We start from the raw sequence: 21,943 nt of genomic DNA, 5'->3' as shown, positions 1-21,943 counted from the left end.
TTATTAATCTGGTAAACAAGTTTTACATCTTTTGTTTCAAGTTATTTTAACTCTAAAACAAACACTTTCAAACAAGACAAAATATGGGTAGATATACATATTAATCATGACCGATCCCATCACATTATGCTCTAAATTTTTAGTCACGGCCTTCCAATGACTAAAATGTCAAACACATAATTTAACATTTTATTAACGTTTATTTCAACTGTTGTATACATAATATATATTTTATTATCACAGTTTTAATTAATTTTAACATTTACAAAAGCAATACATACTCCTGTCATTTAACCAAACTCATTTAAAAATGACTTTTAAATGACAATTCATATACTTTAGTATAAGTAAACATTTTTTAGGAGAATCTACAGTATGTAATACTATGCAAAATATTAAAATAGTTTTTAAAAAATCTTCATGTTTATAAAACATGTATATAAATAAAACATATACAATGAAAAATGAAAAATGTCAACAACTTTGAAAGCGTATTGACATGGCACTTTCATTAAACAGAAATCACTGCTGAAGGATCTGGCGGAGGACTACGATAAGATTATTACTGATGCCGCCCGATCAGTTAGTGGTGCATGAACATACCATTTTGGTATATTGCGTTGTGTGTAAAATGACTGGTGCATAACGACCAGAACAAATATTAAAGTTGCTGAATGTCATAACAAAGGTGAATATAATTTCAGTAAATAAATACGAATGGTAGTCACACACTGAACTGCAAAATTAACTCTTTGTTATGTTTAAAACACCCTCACAGACTGTGGATCAACACAGAACACAATTAATTTTCCTATTAAAATGAATACACATGCTATAAATATCATGTTCCATTGATGAAATGTTTAGTTTTTGAACCGAAGCTTGTCCTAAACTGATGTTTATGTGTATGCACTATTTCAGCAGTAATAAAATATAATTGCATGTTTCTAAAAACTTATGTTTCAATGAAACATATTTATAATAGATAATCATTGAACTTTCATTTCAACTTTGATCTCAATGTTTCATAAGCCCTGATATCACAATTCTGGCTCCTTTTCAATTTAGTTCCTCTGTGAAGGTTTACTATTTGTTGGGTAAGCTCGGGTAACAATGCAAGTAAAGTGTTCAGTTTTACCAGCATATCCCCTGTCTTTATACCCGGGCCTTTCTTCATCTTGATCAACTCTAGCTTGTACACCTGCAAGTTAACAAGAAAAAAATTAATTCCTCATGCGGCTTACATTTCACCTGATCTCACTGTTACTCGTGCATTTTAGACAACCAAAGCAATATGGGGACATTTTCTGAAAATAACGTCATAACCAAACTTTAATCAATTGGTGCAAAAGTGCATGATTTAGCAATTTCAGACATATTGCAATTTAATTTAAGAGGCAAATGTACGATACATTGGCAATGCAAAAGAAGAATATGTATGACTAAATGATGTCATCTTTGTTAACAAATACCCAGTACATTCATAGTAATCTGTTTTATTAAACATTCAAAGATATCTGCTTGAATTTTGGCAATTAAAATACGTATATAATTTTAGAATAACAATGTGCAGACTAACAATGTGCGTGTTTGTTTGGGATGACCTACGCATAGTTACTGTGACGTATAGTTACTGTGATGGGAAAAGATACATTTCTTCATTTTATATATATATACTGGTTGGGGAGATAACTTCGGCTGGTTGATAAACTCGGCTTTTTACAATTAAATCGAGTTATCGGAATTTTTAATCTAATCAAGCTCACCATCTCATACTATCGCTGGAACTCGACAATATCTGGAAATTTTGTCAAGTTTGGTAAGATATTTAAAAAATAACACAGACTTTTACCTGTTTGTTTACAAAACATGCCATTATAAGTACGGGAATCCCATTGTTGTGCGCATGTGCAGCAGATGCTCATTTTGAGGCCAGCACAGGGGTACTTTTATATATTGACCGACTACCAGTAATGCAGACGAGGTTTACGTATACATTTTGTAAATGAAATTCAGACTCACTTTTTTCTTGCTAACTCAGATAAAAGGCTGATTACACAATTGTAATCTTTAAGTGGAATGGATTGAAAGACTGATGTTAAATGATCATTTTATATGTTATTGTGTAGGTTGAATACCACTAAATTAATTTCTTCTGCACTCCGTTAAGCTAAGCAAATATAAATTTGAATCAATAATTCTTTAACTACATATTTCGTTATACGTTATTAAATGATAATGCAAGTGTTTTTACGTAAAAATGATTTATATGTTACATAGTACGTTGCATATAAATATCGTGTTATCATAGATATTCATTAATTTATACTAATGTAATACTCAACAATTTTTTTAACAAATATTTTTTATTTGACATAAATGAACAGCAAAGAAATAATAATATGTCTAAAATGTTATTTTACGTTTTAACTTACTCATTTAAGAAGAAAAACAAAAAAGCCGGAATTATCTACTCGCGCGCGTTAAAAACATCCTTTTTACGTACCTCTTCCAGGGCCTCTCAAAATTACCCGTTATGTTTCTAAATATAACTTTTATGGTGATACCGGAAAATCGAAGAGCTGAAGTTTATTATGGTGCAATATTCATCAAAATACGTAAACAAATAAATGAAATATGCCCCCAAAACACTGATTTTCGGCCGAGTTTATCTCCCAAACCAGTATAGTAAAAAAATCCATGTAACATCTAATAATTTATTTCGTTATTACTTACAACTATAAATAAAAACCAGTCAGTAACATTATGAAAAAGTTTGTACTTCAAAAATTAACATAAAATAAAGAAAATAATATAAGTAACCTGTTCCCATGTGCTGAAAGACTTGACAAGTGTTTTATGTTTCTGTAAGACGCTCCTTGGAATCGTGCATGCCGAGACACAACAGTCTTGAGTGAAAATGGTCAATGCATCCTTCAGTGGTGTGTATTTATACCCGTTGATGTACACAAATGGTAGAACAAAGTCTTGAAAATGTGCCATTCCCCCAAGCTGAACATGATCCTCATCTTCTATCATCTGATACCTGTCAAATTGTAAGTACAAATTATGTTTCCTATATCAATTTTTAAAATCATGCATGACTGGGTGAAAATATCAACACGCTCTCAGTCAAATCTTCATAATATCATTAAATGTAAATGGTGGTTTTGGTGTTGGCAGTTTAACCTCCGGATAACGGCAGTAAGCCACATTAAATTCATGAGAGCACAGTTCCGCCACCGCATTGTTCCTGGACAGGCTTTCAAGCAGTTTACCAATACTTGTTGCCGTCACTTCAATGAGGAACTGATGGCTCCTGTACATGCTAGAGAAGTGGTCCAATTCGAATGACCGTAGAAAGGATTTCTTGATAAAATACAACAAAAGTGACTTGCAACGCCCGGGAATCGACCCAAACGCTATACCTATTGAGCTATCCGGATGGGATGCAGTCTTTTTATTAAAAAATATATATATATATCATGAAACACTACCTACTCATTCAACCCAACCTCAGCATATACGGAATACAATTCATTCAACAAATCTAAATGAATGTAATGAATGAATGTAAATTGTTATCATTCAAAACCTTTGAAAAGTCAAAATCTACCTTGATTTATGTCAAACAGTGTCCACGCTAATGTTAGCAGTTTTAAAAGGTATATCATAATTAGAGTTATATCTCACTTTTCATAGGGTATATAATTTAACACTGACATGTATATTCATAAGAAGAACGAAATAAAGAATTATGTTAACGTGCCTATAGACTTAATATGTTTACCTGCATTTATTGAGTAGATCTTCAATAACCACTCCTTCATCTTCCTTGTGAATATCATCAAGAGAACCTGTACCTTCTAACGCTTTCTCTGCGTCACTCAATGCTTTGGTGATAACTCTTTCTCCGTGCACAGGTACGGCCTCAATCACATCCGACAAATCCCCTACTGTAGATGCATCTACACTGTAAAACAAATAGAACAAGAAATAAACAAACCCTCCTTAAAATTCTCAATAAAACATAATTTGGTGTGTTTCCGACTTTTTCCTTATAACTTTTGAGCTGTTTTGAAAGATAGATGCCCTACACAGTAACATCGGTTTCAGTTGTTGGAACAGATGTCTCATTTTGTCTGAAAATATTAAAAAACAGGCTCAGCATTAACTTTGTAAGTTACTTGGTCTTAAAAGTGGTCATTTAACGCTCACTCACTTGCATAAGCTAGATAAGTAAAAACGCTATTGAAAAGGTAAATTATTAATCAGTTGGCATATATTACTAGTTTAAATTAACTTAGTTCAATGTTACATGTATGCTGTTTCTAAATGTGGGAAAATGTGATAATACATGCGGATGCCGTCGAATAAATAAATAACTTTAAAAGCGTAAAATGTATTATGTTTCCTCAAAGACAGGATAAATTGTACTTAAGTATTTAAATTATTCTCCAACTCTAAGAAACCCTCAAAAACGATTATTATTATTATTTGTTCAAGACAAATTAAATAATAACACTTATATATACAGATTGTATTTATACAATTGGTTATACAAATTGCAGGTGGATATATGATACAATAGTCAAAATGCGATACATTTGGCATGTGGCGCTAGCCTAGAGATCTATAAAGGATGTTATATAAAATTGTAGCAATAAATTAAAGATTCATTAAAATTTTTATCAAAGTTGGTGAATATTTAAAACTAATGTTAATTGAACGAAACTAAAATGAACAACATATAACAATGAACAAAACGTACAATATTTAGAAAACTGCAAATTAGTAAAGGTATGAACTGAAACACATCCAAACCTTTGTTCTGTTGATATTTCTTTTTCTGTCTTCAACGAGTTTATATTTGAATGACGTAGAATTTCATAATACCGTTTCTGTGTTTTTATGAAACCTTCTGCTGCCATTGCTTCCTCTTTCTTTGTCATCTGCTCCTCTTCAGAATTTTCATCTAAAGTTACATCTTTCACAACTCTCTTCTTCTTTCTTTTCGCCTTTCTAGTTCTTTTACCTTGAGCATCATCACAGTATTTGACTTTTTCTTGCTTCATTCCAGCTTTTTTACATGTTTTTCTTCTGATATTTTCTTCCGATTGTGTGCAGCTAATGTCAGAATAAGAACTACTCGATATCTGTGATTTTTCACTGCCAGTTACATTTTTTATGTTTTTTATAGTTTCAGATTCCAGTTGTTTTTCTTCATTTTCAACCATATTACTTTTTATTTTGTTTTCAATTTCATTATCATCTTGTGAATGTTTTGAACAGAACTCTCTCACAATACTTTTTACTTGTTCTTCTGATTGTTTGCAATTTGAAGGTTTGATATTCAGCAATTGGTCTTTTCTTTCCTTTTTCTTATGCAGCTTCTTTTTCCACTCATGAATTGCTGAGCTGTTTTTAATATTATACTTTCTTTGAATTTTTTTTCTAACGTTTTTTAATGACACTTTACTTTTCTTTCCTGAAGACATTTTATTGAAAACCTGATTTATGTATTTTCCATGTTTAAACTTACAGTTAGGAATATTTGTTTCACTACATGCTTTTTGTATTGAAGTATCACTATTACTGCCACTATGGTCAGTAAGCGCATGAAATTCATCCATATCAGGCTCATAATCAACATCGTCATCATCATAATCACCATCCTCTTCATCAGTATCATCAATATCACCATCATTTTCGGTGTCATCTTTCAATTTTAGATTAACAGTACATTTGTTGTCTGTTGATAAAATTTTCAACGGCTTTGTATTGTTAACTTCTTTAGTCTTTATATTTAAGTCTTGAGTAAATTCAGGCAAACTGTCATCAGATTTTGAATTTATATCTGAGTCATTGTTTTTCGATTTACCTGATAGCGTAGTTCGTTTTGTAACTTCCTGAAAGTAAGCATCTATTTCACTTCGAGATGGAGAATACTCAGATGTTACTTGTTTGGAATAGGCAGGTTCACTTCTAATAAGTTTCTTTGTCTTCTTTGCTTTTGTTTTCTTCCTGCATTTTCTCTTGGGTCTTTTGTCTTTGGTATATTTTCCAGAATATATTTCATGTTGTAGATTATGTTGCAATTCACCGCTCTTTTCTTCAAAAATGACGTCCACATTATCCCCTCCTTTTGCATCATGTATTTCTTGATTCGAATTTATAAATATTTCACATTCTGGAAACATTTCAAGTCCATTTTCGAGGTCTTGCTGATCCAAGTCATTTCTGTTCCCGACATATACTTCTTGTCCACAATCTGTCTCATCAAGGAAGATATCACTATCGCTATTGTCATTTGTCGTGACATCATTCGATAATTGCCCTAGCTCAGCTTCAATTATAAAGTCATTTGTTCCTTTGTTCTCATTATATACGAGACAATCAACATCTGCAGCCAATAAGTCTTCATCTTTTTTATGCATATCTGTACCCTCCGCTTCTGTCTCTAGACAAATGCAGCTTTCGGAAATAGTTTGCGTAATTGGTTGATGCATTATGGGTTCAAACATGACAGGCTGACAAAAATACACCTCATTGAAGTTTTCCAATGTGTACGGCAGCTTATCAGATAGATATGATTCAGTTTCACAAGCACTCGAATCAATCTCATATCTCATTTTCTCTTCTGTCTTAACATTAAATTTACCCTCATCATAAAATGAGTCAACCATTATTTTGTCAAAAATACCACCATCAAAGCTGGCGTTTGTAGCAGCTGGCAAATCATACGCAGCAATAGTAAATTTTTTAAAATCAACACAGTTTCCTCTACTTCCAGCTATATCAATTTCACTATTATCATTTACATCTCTTTGTGTAGCGTTAGAATTAGTAGTATTCAGTATATCATAGTCAGGAATTTGTCTGTTAACACTTTCATCATCCCTTTCAAAAGTGCAGTTTAAACGTTTATTCTTGATAAGAGCTGAATCTGTATCAATGTTGTTACATTCATCTTGGTCAAGATTTTGGCTTTGCACATATACTGTTGAAACATTAGGAATCTCAATTTGTGAAAACGTATCATCAGGAGCGAAATGTTCAAATTTCAACTGATCATTTTCTTCAGATGAATAAAAATTTTCCTCTATATCTTTTTTTAAAGTCATATTTTCATTTGATACTTTGCATTCTATACCATTTATGTCAGCATTTGAAAATTGGAGATATGGTTTACCAAGATATTTTTCTTCTGAACCTTGACAAACATCTACACTGAGGCTTGATGGACTTTTTAAAAATGAAGAATCTAAAGTATATAAACCTAATTCGTGTGTATCATACAACGTTATAAAAACTTCTTCCCTATGTACTGTACTATCAACAGTCACAGAATCACTATCATCACTCTGTTTCTCTAATTCCTTGCCCATACCCTTATGATGTTCTTTCATCAGATCGATGCGCTTTCTTTGATTAGATATTTCATAATTATCATTTAAACAATATCCATTATCCTTGTTACCATCTTCAAAATCTTCAGAAACCTCCGAAGCTTTTCCATAATGGCCACTTTCATCCCTTTTGCTTATTACAACTGGTATTTTTGAAACATTCGCAATGTCAAGCTTGGGCTCTTCCATGTTGTAAACAGAAGAAACTGTGTTTGAATTTTTTTGATCATCAACTAATCTTGAACCATAATTCTTTTGGTCATTTGAATTGGCTGCTTTGGATAAAGTTACAAGCTTTAATGATGATGCTTGTTTTGATACACATGATCTTAGCATACTTGTTTGTACATTACGTTTAGGGGATCTTTTCGATTCAACAGCCTTTGGAGATTTTTCTATAGACAATCTTCTTAACGCTGTAAGAATTGTATTGGTGCAATCATCTTTTTCCTTTTGAGCTTTATTTTTTGCTCTTGGAAATATAGTTGGTTTAGTATTTTGAAAATATGGTGATCTCTCAAAATTTACATGACTAGCAAGACTTTTCTTTGTTGCAACATCTGTATATGACTTTGTATTAAGAGGTCCTCTACTTGTTATTTCTCTATGTTTTACCACTTTACCTTTACTTAAACCATTACAGCTTTTGAGTCTACGTTTAGAAGTTGTTGTAAGTTTGGAATCAATACGCCCATTGGAACGTAGGTAACGTTTATTTTTACCATATACTTTTGGCATAGAATATTTGTATTGGCATGTTAATTTATCTTTATCTGGCTGACCTTTAATGTCTGTATTGTCAAACATGTATCTGAGGAACTGAGTGTTCTCTGTACCTTTGACAGATTGTGCAGAGTTCCAATATTTCTTTTTAGAGAGTTGTTCTTGTATCCTTCTTTTTTCTTCTCTTCTTTCTTCTATTATTTCTTGAAAACTTTTCTTTGAACTTGTTTTCCGGTTGTCTACAGCAGACTGAAGAAAAGACTTAATAATTTTTTGATATCTTTCTTTTTCTTTTCCAAGATTTTCATTCCTACTATCATCAACAAAGTTTTCTTCTTCCAACACCCCTTTGTCCATTTTATCTTTCAATTCTGTCCTTTTAATTTTCTGCTTTGTTTTACTCTTTATATGTTTAGACATCCTAGTTTTATCTATTAAGTCTTCTGATGCCTTTAGAATATTTTCAAAGGTTGTACCTGACAATTTATCTTCTTCTAAACTTGACATACCTTGTGTTTTATCTTTTTCATCCGATATTTCTTTAACTTTATGCATGTTATCAGTATCTGTACAATTTCTTTCACATAACAAGTGCTGTGAATTATCATATGTATCTAAAGAGCAGTGTTCGCTATCTATACATTTGTCATTTTCACATAATGCTGATGGCAGGAAAAACTGAGCATCTTTTGGAATCAACATATTTCCAGACACAGGGTAATATTTAGCATCACTTGGAATCTTATAGTATAATTGTGCTTCTAATTTGGCAAAGTCCTGTCCCATTGTTTTCTCCTGTTGATTATTGGCTTCAATATATTTGCTTTTATCATTTGCCAATCCCTGTTGTTTTAATCGTTGACAATTTAGAAATGCCTGGTGATATGGTTCTATTCTATCATCTTCATTCTCAATTGCTGCAGAAGATGAAGCATTGCCGGAAACCTTTTGTAGTTTAGTGTTTTTAGAAATAGTTTTCGTTAAGGCTTGAATGTTATTCACAACATCTTTTGACTCAACTCTGCCTGTTGTAACAACAAAGTCTTGATATGAAGAAAGCTGATTTAAAGCTGAAGAATTATTGTTCTTTTTATCTTTAGGATAGAAGGGCTGGTTGAATGCGGTATTGTCAGTGTTCAGATCTGTATGACATTTCAAAACATCGGTACATGTTTTCTCCATTGTTGTGAAGCTTAAAGTATATTTGGCTGTAAATTGTTCTTCGTCAGAACATTTTGAAATGCCGGTTTGATCAGACTCTGGTGAAGAACTCGATATAATCTTATGTGGAGAAGTCTTTTTATTATCATCAAGAACTGCACTAGCATTGTCGCAGGCCTTGACATTTCTTACATATTTTCGGTTTTCATCAGACACAGATTCCTTACAATCATGAACGCATACAGGTCTTGAATTCATTTCAACATGGTCTGATTGCTTCACTATGACAGATTCTTCAGTCTGAACTGGAAGTGTTATATTCTTTGTAGGTGACGCATTAGTGTATCTGAATGTTTGTCGATCATTATGCCCAGTATCAATAAAACCATCGTTTTGTATTTGTTTTGATTCAACAGTCTTTTTAACATCATCAAGAACTTCATAAGCATTGTCGCATGCCTCGTCATTTCTAACATATTTTCGGTTTTCATCAGACACAGATTCCTTATAATCACAAACGCACACAGGTCTTGAATTCATTTCAACATGATCTGATTGTTTCACTATGACAGATTCTTCAGTCTGGACTGAAAGTGTTACATTCTTTGTAGGTGACACATTAGTGTATCTGTATGTTTGTCGACCATTATGCCAAGTATCAATTAAACCAATGTTTTGTATTTGTGTTGATTCAACACCAGATATATAGCCAACAGTATGGTTATTTGGTTTCTTGCAAGTTGTTGAATTTGGCTGGGCTATTATTCTTGTTACTGACTGGCTAAGGGTTGTCGGAATAGGTTTTGTCACTTGCTTTTGTTTAATTTTTTCACATTCAAGTTTAACAGACTTTGGTTTTCTCGTTCTGGCAAATTCATCATATATATCCGGCGTCAAAGATGAGGAAGATCCAAAATGTTGGACGTCGTACTGATGCTCTTGTCTTAAACGATCTGTGCCTGATCCTGTCCTGCTTTTATTTGTACCCGTCTTTGACATCCACAAAGAACTTGGATTTGCTGAATTTTGGGTTCTGCAAATATCTTTGATTCCTCCTGCATTCTCGTTATAAAGGGTTTCAGCCTGAATTTGTTTATCACACATTTCTGGTGTTGCACGATCTCTTGAATATAATGCACACAATGCAGTTTTAATTGATGGGCCTGATTGATTGACTGGTGAACTATAAATGCTTGACATTGGTCGATATGTACACATTGTCTTTCTCCTCGCAAAATCAGCTGATTTTATCAGCCTACCTGAAGGAGATATATTCCTGCTTTGATCTAATTCATCTTTCCACATAGTTATCCGTTCTGTCATGAATTCTGATGTGTTCAAGTCATTTACTCTGACATGTTTCTTCATCGCTTTTCCTTCAGCAGTTAGTGGTTTGTTTTCTGTCAGATTTCCAGGAGCTGACAAAAATGCATAACTTGCCTGCTTATAAATACCATTTGCTATTTCCTGTTGAAGTATTCCATTTTTATTTGGGGTAACTGAGTTAACCATAGGCTCAACTGTTTTATCATCAAACTTGCCTTGTTGATCTTGTGTTCCATGCATTCCACGTTTAAATGAACCTATCCAATTTTTCTGTTTGCCTGCTAGAACAAGAGATTCATGGCACTGTCCCGCATCAAACTTTTTAGGAAAATACTTCAAACCTTTTGGAAATTGGTCTTGAAACTGGGGAGAATGGATTTTTAATAATTCTCTTCTATCTTTTATGGATTGCAAGGTGTCAACATTTTGCTTGGCAGCTGTATTTCTCTTTGACACAAGTGGTATTTCTGGATGAATTTCTCCAGGAATATTTTCACTGTACAAATCAGTACTTTTTGGTGTGACTTGGATACCATCTGCATCAGGATATTCCATGCTTGCTAAATCATAAGGAGACACTTCTGACATTGGCAGTTCTACTTTCAATTTAATGTATTGTGCACCTTGACTTTTTACTTTTTCCCTTGTGTCAACATCAGAACAAATAGAGCTATCTTTTTCATTAGATTTTGTCTCAGAGGTATGCGATTTACCAGAAATAGATTGTTTCTCTGACTTTGCTTTTCCAGAAGCAGAGTTATTGATATTGACAGTTAATACTTCTTTACATGTCATCTTTTTATCTCGAGTTCTATTTCTAAGCCTTGATTTTATGCCATTGGAGGCATCTGCTCCTTCAGAAACATTTGGACCTAGCTGTCCTTTAACATTTTTCTTTTTTCGTTTTGCTTTGTACTTCTTTGTTTTCTTACTTATACTCACGTTTAAAGTTTTCAAATCACCATCAATATTCTCAAATTTTCCATTTTCTAACTTTCTCGATATACATTCTGGACTGTATCTTTTCCTGTCATCGTCAGTCTTTCTAGTTTTAACTTTACCTTTCTTTTTCCTGTTTTCTTGTATTTCACTTTCATTCTTCTCTCCATCAGCCAAACTATCTTCTTTAAAAGTTTCATTTACATGCTTCATCTTGATATTGTCTTGGTTTTGTTTAATTTCTACTTTGTCTAATGTATTTTCAATATTATCAGTATGAGGGTAGTCAAAATCTAACTTTGTATTTATATCTGAATTACAACTCTCACTGCATTTGCAGACATTTGCAGAATCTTTCCAGGTATTATGAGACTCTGCTGACAATATTGATAGAGAACGCTTAACGTTTTGGCTTCGAATATTCTTTGTGATGTCCGTAACTGTAGACAATGTAGGTGAGGGAGAAGTTGTCAAATTTTGTTTCACTGCAGTCTTTTTTGTCTTTTTATAAGCTAATAACATTTTATCTTGCGGTTCTCCATATTCCTACAAAATCATAAAACAATATATCTTAACGTATCAAGAGAATGGAATTGGGAGTTTTAGGTGAAAATCTTTTAAAAAAAAAAGAACATTTTTCCTAAAATTAATGAAATTTTCAATGACAATTTGAGTATTAAAGACCCCTTCACATTTATATCAGAGAAGAGTTTACCAAGTACACAGTCAGTTAGAGCTAGCGAACTTATTTGACTGTCAATTGAAGATTTCAGAAAAAATTATACGATGTATGACCCACATTTCAAAAGAGGTAATCTTCATGTTAGTTATTTCTGTAAAACATCGCAAAATTCAACCATATCATTAAATATAATATTCAACAATGAAAAGAGCTGTAATCCACATATTTCTTATTTTTATAAGGATCTTTAAAATATCACAACTTCAATCATAATACAATTATTCAAACAAGATAATTATTAAAGAAAGTCTAATAATTTTGAATTCTTTCAAGTGGCATTATGGCTATCTCGGGAAAGTAAATGGTTGGTGTACAGGTCAGTCATAATAACTTTAGACTTTGTCATAATTGCTTTCAATTTTATAGTCTAGTTCGTGTCAAGAACCAACGTGAAACAGAGCAAATTCTATAAATATCCTTCAGAAGGTATGTAAATGTTCAACTGATAAAAAGTCTCAGTGGGGCAGTCTATTTTATATTTTAGACAGTTCTTATATTTTATCCTAAACTTTTTTATTATCATTTATTGGTCAATGACCATTATCATAGTCAATCTTTTTAAATATATAGTCAATTCAACTCACTGATCCTGTAACACAATTTTTTCATGGTTTTGTTTCATAAATATGATGCTCAAATTAAGATTTGTCAATATTGTAAGTTCCAATAAGCACTTTTTATAAAGATATTACCCAATTTAACATTTCATGTAAATAAAGGGAGGTTATTTGGTATTCATTTTCTATAAATTCTGAGTCAAATTTTCCAGTAAGAAATGAATGTATGTAATTTATTGATTAAATAAAATGTGCTCAAATATTTGCAGTACATATTATACATATTCTTCGATGTTTGAAAATTGTTTTATTTGCATAATTATATACATATATAATCTTTTGCAAGTGTGGTATACACACAGTAACATTATCAATCACAAAACATACAGGATCTATAAAAATGAGCCTAATTTATTTGCAGAGGCCTCATCTTTCATTTCCTTATTTTAGTATAAAATGTTGTTCCCAAAATCTCATTAGTGTCAAATGATAATTACTTTCACCAAAATATGATATTTTAATAATGTCAATTTTTTCTAAAGATCTGCAGGATTTTGAAAACTATTGACACATTACTCAGATGTGAAAGGGGTTAATAAATATTGATACAAGAGGCCGGAAGAACAAACAAATTAGTTGAATTGATATCGTCCACCATAAGATACAAATCATTTTTAATTAACTGAAGTGTTCTCAAGAAGTCTGAGGTACATTATAGAAGGAAACAAATTTATACTGATTAAGAAAATGCCTATTTCAAATTTCCAAAGGGCCATAAATAAAAATTCACAATTAGACTTCAGTAGTTTTCTAATTGGAAACATTTCCTTTCTATTAAATACATGTATTCATGCTAGGTCAGATGTAAAATTTGACCCAAAATAGTAATTTTCCATAACAAAATTCCACTATTTATAGCAAAATACAATAATTTGACCATTCAGAGGCCTTAAACTCTGTGTTAAACATGCCAATGATATGTTTATCATCTTATAGCTCTAATGGTTCCAATAAAATTTCGATGGAATCTTAAGTAATCAGTTGCAAATATTAGCATAGAAACGGATGAAATATTCTGTAAACATACTTTCATATGAAATTAATCAGGGACAATAACTATGTGACAGGACATGTGAGGAACATTTCCATAGTGATGGTTCATTTAGAATTTGTTTACATCTAGCTCATAAGCAGTTGCAGTGAAATAGCGTGGAAATAAATGATACTGTGTACATACTGCATAACTAACCTGGGGTCATAACTCTTGAGTGGCCCAAGAGGGTCAAAGCAAATGATATGTACATCTCCTTATTATATAGTATGTTCCTGCAAAGTGCAAATCATTGATGTTCCTTTATGTACATTATTACATTTGAGGCAAATTAAGAAAATATTATTTAGTCTAAAGCTTAAGAATTGTTTCATTAATATATCCCTGCTCTGACCACAAATATTAACATGTGTTCTTCTGTTAAGATAAATTTTGTGGTGAAATTCTTAATGTAATCCACTAATATGATAATTCCAACTGTAAAGATAATTTAGTGTCCATGCATTTACCTGACAGTTAATAGTGACCACACAGACATCTTTAGAAAAAGGTTCAAGTCTTCCTCCATAAACTCTCTCTACACCCAGCCAAAAATCAGACCACGATATCAATAAACTGCATGTTGACAGGCACCACCAGGAACTATCTGACAAAATAAAAAGTAATTTTGTTGCAACAATACATTAAAAGCACATACAATTTAGAAGATCAAAGGCTCCTTGTGTGGGGGTCCTTTAAGGTATAACAGTTTAAACCCCCCCCCACCTCCATGCGTTACCTCAATTTTATTTCCTAAAGCATGCCTAACAGAAAAAAACAAGCAAAACCACAGATGCACAGCTACACATGGTGACCAACATTCCTGTACAGTTTCATGACTCTAAGTCAAATATTTTTTTAGTTTCGCAAGACACAAGTTGAAAAATGCAAATTTTTTACTTAGTCAAGGGCAATAACTCTACAAATACATATTTATAAAAATCCCCAAGCAAACATCCAGGTGCATAACTACACATGCTGACCAACAGTCCTGTAAAGTTTCATAACTTGAGGTCAAATACTTTTTGAGTTACGCACGACACAAGTAAAACAAGAGCACCGCTAGGCGGAGCATAATATGCCCGAAAGTTTGTTTTTTTTTGCTAGTAAGGATGAAACATTTGTAAGACATGGGAATTTAATACAGTATTACCTCCTTCGAAAAGCAATCCTCCTTTATAGCTGAAGAACCTTCATATATATACAGTTGCTGTTTTCAAAGCATCAGCATCAAGTTGTAGTTATGCTACCGAAACCACAACTTTCAGTGTTAAGATCATTGTGACCCTGACCTTTGACCTTATGACCCTAAAATCAATAGGGGTCATCTATTGGACATGGCTGTTCATCCTGTAAAATTTTACAGCTGTAAGTTGATTAATACTTAAGTTATTGAGCGGAAACTGTTTTCAGTTTTAAGGTAATAGTGACCTTGACCATTGACCTTGTGACCCCAAAATCAAAAGGGGTCTTCTACCCAACATTGACAATCATCATATGAAGTTTGAATACTGTGGGCCAAATGGAACTTAAGTTATGCTCCAGAAACCATTTTCAGTTTTAAGGTAAAAGTGACATTGACCTTTGACTGTGTGACCCCAAAATCAATAGGGGTCTTTTACCCAATATGGACAATCATCCTATGAAGTTTGAAGACTGTGGGTCAAATGGAACTTAAGTTATGCTCCGGAAACCATTTTCAGTTTTAAGGTAATAGTGACCTTGACCTTTGACCTTGTGACCCCAAAATCAATAGGGGTCTTCTACCCAATATGGGCAATCATCCTATGAAGTTTGAATATTGTGGGCCAAATGGAACTTACATGTAAGTTATGCTCCGGAAACCATTTTCAGTTTTAAGGTAATAGTGACCTTGACCTTTGACCTTGTGACCTCAAAATCAATAGGGGTCTTCTACCCAATATGGGCAATCATCCTATGAAGTTTGAAGACTGTGGGCCAAATGGAACTTAAGTTATGCTCCGGAAACCAAATTGCTAACGGACGGACGTTCTCACAGGACAGTAATTATGTGGCTACTCTATTGTTCTCTCTATTGTTCTTTTTAGCCACACAAAAGAAAATAGCCACATAAAAGCATTATTGAATGAATGACATCAAAGAGAAAGAACAGTTACCTATTGTCCCTCTAGCCCTGTGAGTGCGGAAGGACGGATGGACAGACGCCAGGGGGTATAACATAATAGAATTTCGGGCATATAAAAATTCAAATCTTTACTAAGTCAAAGGCAATAACTCTAACAAAATTGAATTAATCCACATGTAAAACCCCAGGTGCACAAATTTACATGCTTATCTACATTCCTGTTTGTTAACTAGCTCAAGTGCTTATAGAGGTGCATGTGACAACATTTTGGAAGGGTTTTTACTAAGTCAAGGGCAATAACTCTGCAAGTACTTAAAAAATACACAAGCAAATTCCCAAATTCCAACTACACATGCTGACCAACATTTCTGAAAAAAATCATTACTCTAGGCTATTTTATACTTTTTTGGGCTAAGCTGAATAAATGCACAAACAATATTTAATATTCAACAAGATCAACAAATATGCTTTTGAGAAAATTTAGGAAAACTATAAAAAAGACCCTAATTTTGGTATTAATTTTAGGGATATTTTGAGTAAGACTCACTAATAAGTAAAAAGAAAATGGTCAAACAAGTGTTCAAATATGTGGGTCACTGCGGTAGGGTATATTATTTATGCAACTGTCACATTATTGTATGCAACTGTCACAGTATTATATCCAACTGTCAAAGTATTGTATGCAACTATCAAAGTATGGTATGCAACTATCAAAGTATTGTATGCAACTGTCACAGTATTGTATGCAACTATCAAAGAATTGTATGCAACTGTCGCAGTATTATAAGCAACTATCAAAGTATTGTATGCAACTGTCACAGTATTGTATGCAACTATCAAAGTATTGTATGCAACTGTCACAGTATTGTATGCAACTATCAAAGAATTGTATGCAACTGTCACAGTATTATAAGCAACTATCAAAGTATTATATGCATTACTATCAAATTATTGTATTCAACTGTCACAGTATTATATGCAAGTGTCACAGTATTGTATGCAACTATCAAATTATTGTATGCAACTGTCACAGTATTATATGCAACTGTCAAAGTTTTGTATGCACTGTCAAGGTATTGTATGCAACTGCCACAGTATTGTATGCAACTATCAAATTATTGTTTGCAACTGTCACAGTATTATATGCAACTGTCAAAGTTTTGTATGCACTGTCAAAGTATTGTATGCAACTGTCACAGTATTGTATGCAACTATCAAAGTATTGTATGCAACTATCAAAGTACTGTATGCAACTGTCACAGTATTGTATGCAAGTGTCACAGTATTATATTCAACTATCAAAGTTGTGTATGCAACTGTCACAGTATTGTATGCAACTGTCACAGTATTAATTGCAACTGTCAAAGTATTGTATGCAACTGTCACAGTATTGTATGCAACTTCAAAGTATTGTATGCAAGTGTCACAGTATTATATGCAACTATCAAAGGATTGTATGCAACTATCAAAGTATTGTATGCAACTGTAACAGTATTGTATACAACTGTCACAGTATTGTATTCAACTGCCACAGTATTGTATGCAATTGTCACAGTATTGGATGCAACAGCTACATCCTTGCATTTCTTATATTTCTTTGCAACTGAAACATGAGTTAAAGCTTGAATGAAATATCTTATAAATATCTCATTAAACAAGATGTGCTTTTAAAACACCAATTTCCAAACCTATTCACTGATTGCAATTTAGATGAGTATAGACAGGTATATGGTAGCATATATTTGCCAACATTTTTTTTGATGGGTTCACCTATCATTATGAATATAGAATAAATAGATTGAGAATATTCAAGTTTTTTTCTATAAATATATGATATATTTTCATAGAGTGGTATGAAAATAAATACTTCATGACTGGCGGTAGCCACTAGCGAAATATGATAATTTTCATGCCACAAGATGAAAATTAATCATGTATTTAATTACAGAAAAAACTGAATTTTCTGTTTATTTATAATAGACATTTTACTCTTTTTTGACATTTAACAATTGGAAAGACTTTCCCTTAATTTTGTGCACTGGCAGAATTTAAAAGAAAGTAGTCCAGTAAGACACCAGTGAAAATACGGAAAATAAGTTTCACTGCTGTGAAAAATACAGAAAATAAAAATACGCATTTTATTTCATCAATATTTTTCAATATAATATTATTTCATTTATAATCATATAATAAACCAAATTTATTGGATTCATATACTTCTTATTGTACTTTTCAACTCATGACGTCACACTAAAAAACATGCAGGGCTGTGCAAACCATTTTTACGGAGTTGCTAAAGTGGCATGGCTATGTGATAAAAAAAAACTTGTTAGAACACTCACTTTTCATTGATCTTTTACTGATATTTGGCGTGCAGCGACATGCACTTTCATTAATGACTTCATCAAATCATGACGTCACATTGTCCTTTATAAAAACGAATTCTGTAAACTTTTACATTTTTAAAATGATAGGTCAAGATATACATGTGCTTCCCATATTAAATTAAGCACATTTGAGCCGCGTCATGACAAAACCAATGCGTAATGCGTTTGCGACCAGCATGGATCCAGACCAGCCTGCGCATCCGTGCTGTCTGATCAGGATCCACTCTACTTGTTATAAGAGTTGGTAAGGGAACAGCATGGATCCTGATCAGACTGCGCGGATGCGCAGGCTGGTCTAAATCCATGCTGGTCGCAAACGCATTATGTTGGTTTTGTCGTGACATGGCTCAGTTTACTCTTGACAGAGTGTATTTCTGATGATATAACCAGTCAATTCTGTTTAAGTTAATTATTATTTTAATCCACATTCATATATAGTCCAGCTACTGTGAAAATTATGTTTTAAAACATAATTTCACTGTCCACTGAAAAGCATGTAAAAATAGTATAATTTAATGCTTACTATATCCATTCTGTGAGGCCAGGAACCGTGTAAGCTGAATTCCCTCCTCTACTGTACATTGACACACACTCTGTAAGTTTTCCTGACCACACTTTCCAAGTACATACAGTCGCACAACATCATTCAAGAACATCTCACAGCCGGGATACAGTTTGTGCAAGAGTGACAAGGGAACCAGCATTGTAGAAATCTTGCCAGCTAACTCTGTTTGTCCATTTGGCTACAATCATGCAAAATTATTCAAATATGATATGGAAATGTTTTGATTAGATTTTAAATATCATGTCTCAGCAACAATATGCACTTATTCATTTCTTTCAATTTAATGTGCAATAAAAAATATTGGTTTATTAACTTTCCGCAGTGCTGACGTATCGGACACAAAATTTGCAGACAATTCCTTGCACATTCCTGTGTTTAATACTGGATATACATGGTGAATTAAGAAAGAAAAAAACCTGAGAATATAGATCTACATGCAGGGTTTTTCCTAGGATTTTGGGAACATGACCCTTACACATGGAATTCGGAATTTCAGCCATGTTTTCAGTTTTGTTAAAAATTGGGGAAAAAGCATGACTGAAAATTTGCAGTGATTAAAGTGAATGAAAACAATCACTGTCTAGAATGACATCTTCAAGGCATTTAAATTAAGCACTGAAATGATAACAGTGAAGAAGCCCTTATCTGTAGAGTTTTTTTATTATTATTTTTTTTTATTTTGTAACTTTCAATTGAGAATTTTTACCTGTGGATCAGGAAAATAATAAACTATTTTCAATTGGGAATATGACCAAAATCAGCTATAAAATCAAAGTCAAACAAAATCCCTGACAAGTATACTACTAATTATATACCTCAGTAGCTTCAAGCATGTTACTACAAGTTGTTCCACACGAATCATTTGACTGCAAATGTTCTCTCTCAATAGTGTTGCTCTCTTCATGTAAAACAATATTCTGTATCCGTCGAACAGCTGGCAATAACAATTTAGTAGATGCAAAAGTAAGGGGGATCTTAAAACTAGTGTTAGCATACTTCTCTGTAAAACCTTTCAACATTTTTGTACAGTTTAGTACAGTATTGTTGCACGGTTTAGTATGTTTTTCTTTCACCAACTGAAATAGTAAATATAATTTGGCGACATCTTTAAGACTGTCTATATCAACTAGAAGTGTTCCATGTGTCACAAACATAAAATGTTTAAGGAACATAAGCTGTTCTAGCTGGGAGCAAGGATGCATATTTGTTTCATTTGTAGGATATCCCAGAAGCAATTTTAAGTTGTCCAGAACTACACAGCAATGTGGACTGGGGCACCACAATAATATTTCCTTCACATCCGTCCAAACTGCCATCCTTTTATTGTTGCTAACAACAAATGGTATATGATCCAGTCTTAACATGGCAACATCAATCGTAGTCTTCTGTTTATTGTTCTCCATCTTCATGTTATAATATCTTTAAATAGATATGAAACAATGTCATCCAACATATATTAAACTTTCTACTATTTTACTAAGTATTAACTTATATAAAGATTGAATATACTGTGCTCCTCTTAGTTCAGGATACTTAATGCTTTGAAACCAGAAAGAAAACAACAAATTTATGAATCTTATGGTACAAAAATTGTCATAATCGACCATTTATTTGAAGTAATTGACCATTTACCTATGTTTTTTACTCTTCATTTTTTATTAAAAATTAATTCCTGGTACAAAGTACCTTAGTTGCCACTCATAGGAGGTTCTTTTCATAAATATTTTTGTTAATGTTTTGTTCAACTGTGTTTGAAATATTCAAATAATGATTATTTTTATCAAATAATGATAGATTCTTCAACAAATTATTATTTCACCCATGATTTATTCCCTATTTTTTGTGATATACCAAAAGGCTTACAATCTCGGTAGATAGTACCAACAGGATACTTTTTAGTGTATTATGGAGAAAGAACAAATCATGCAAATGTGTCGCGAAAACGCATTCCAAAAGAAAAACTCTATAAAGATAATATGTGCAACTCATTACATACTTTATAATTTTTTATCTCAATCACTTTACCGAAATCGAAGTTATCTTCCATTTGTCATGACTGAAAGCTTGTGCTGCTGTTCCTAAAACAGGAAATTTAGTATTATTATGTTCCATTTTCGGTTTGTTTACAATTTTTCAATCATTGAAGAATTCTCGCGCGAGCAAAACTTTTAAAGTCGTTTTTGATTGGTTAGGTGATCTTGACTAATTCCATTACCAACTCGTATAGCCGGTATAGCATGCCCCTGACTATCAAGCCACTTTGAATATATTTTTTTTTCTTTAACTATATCGTATAAGAATGCTGGGGAAAAGAATAATTCACGTTTCGTATCAAATTAACATGTTACTCCCGATCAATTTCTCGAGTGAAATTGTAATGCCGAGAACTTAGAGCTATATTGCAACATTTAGTACCATATACATTTGTAACAAATATTTTAAAAATATAGGAAGTGGCTAGCCGTACGGGCCCGTACGGCTAGCCAAAAGTTCTAGCCGTACGTGAGTCACGTACGACTAGCCAGGACACACTGTATTGGCTAGCCGTACGGCACTTTTCAAAAATATATGGAAGGCGAAAGTGCATATGTTAATTATGACTTTAAGCGAGGGTTTTAGTCAAGAATGTTTACTTTTTAGAGATTAATCGACGTGTTGGCTACAGTAAAGAATTTACTTTGTCATCTCAAGACGTCGAGAAAAAATAGCGTTTGGTTGCAATTAAATAACATCAATTGAAATAGTTTACAAAATTTGATAATAATCCTTTTTTGTTTTAAACTGAAAAAAAAACCACACCGAAAATAATTGCTGTTGGGCTCTGATAATTGCGTCAATTACCGACGGTATAGAAGTTTGTCCATCGTCCATCATTAAGAAAAGTTTTTATTATTAAATTATTTTTCCTTTTCACCGTTTTTTTTTTAATATTCTTTT

General features: G+C 32.7%; 1 protein-coding gene across 1 annotated transcript; it reads right to left on the bottom strand.

Moving 5' to 3' along the window:
* Positions 1-171: 171 nt before the first annotated feature.
* LOC132726981 (uncharacterized) lies at positions 172-21,185 on the bottom strand. Its single transcript, XM_060712394.1, has 8 exons — positions 21,032-21,185; positions 19,822-20,425; positions 18,965-19,184; positions 14,418-14,554; positions 4,825-12,104; positions 3,791-3,973; positions 2,824-3,046; positions 172-1,201 (listed from the first exon to the last, which is right to left on the bottom strand). Exons 2-8 carry the CDS (start codon positions 20,413-20,415, stop codon positions 1,001-1,003), a joined length of 8,838 nt encoding a protein of 2,945 aa, XP_060568377.1. The 5' UTR covers positions 20,416-20,425; positions 21,032-21,185; the 3' UTR covers positions 172-1,000.
* Between the last annotated feature and the right edge of the window lie 758 nt (positions 21,186-21,943).

The sequence above is a fragment of the Ruditapes philippinarum genome, unplaced genomic scaffold (genome assembly GCF_026571515.1).
Source record: "Ruditapes philippinarum isolate M1 unplaced genomic scaffold, ASM2657151v2 ctg4917_1_1_1_1, whole genome shotgun sequence".
Taxonomy (NCBI): Eukaryota; Metazoa; Mollusca; class Bivalvia; order Venerida; family Veneridae; genus Ruditapes; species Ruditapes philippinarum.
The sequence above is the reverse complement of the archived record's forward strand: the minus strand, read 5'-3'. Positions and strand labels throughout refer to the sequence as shown.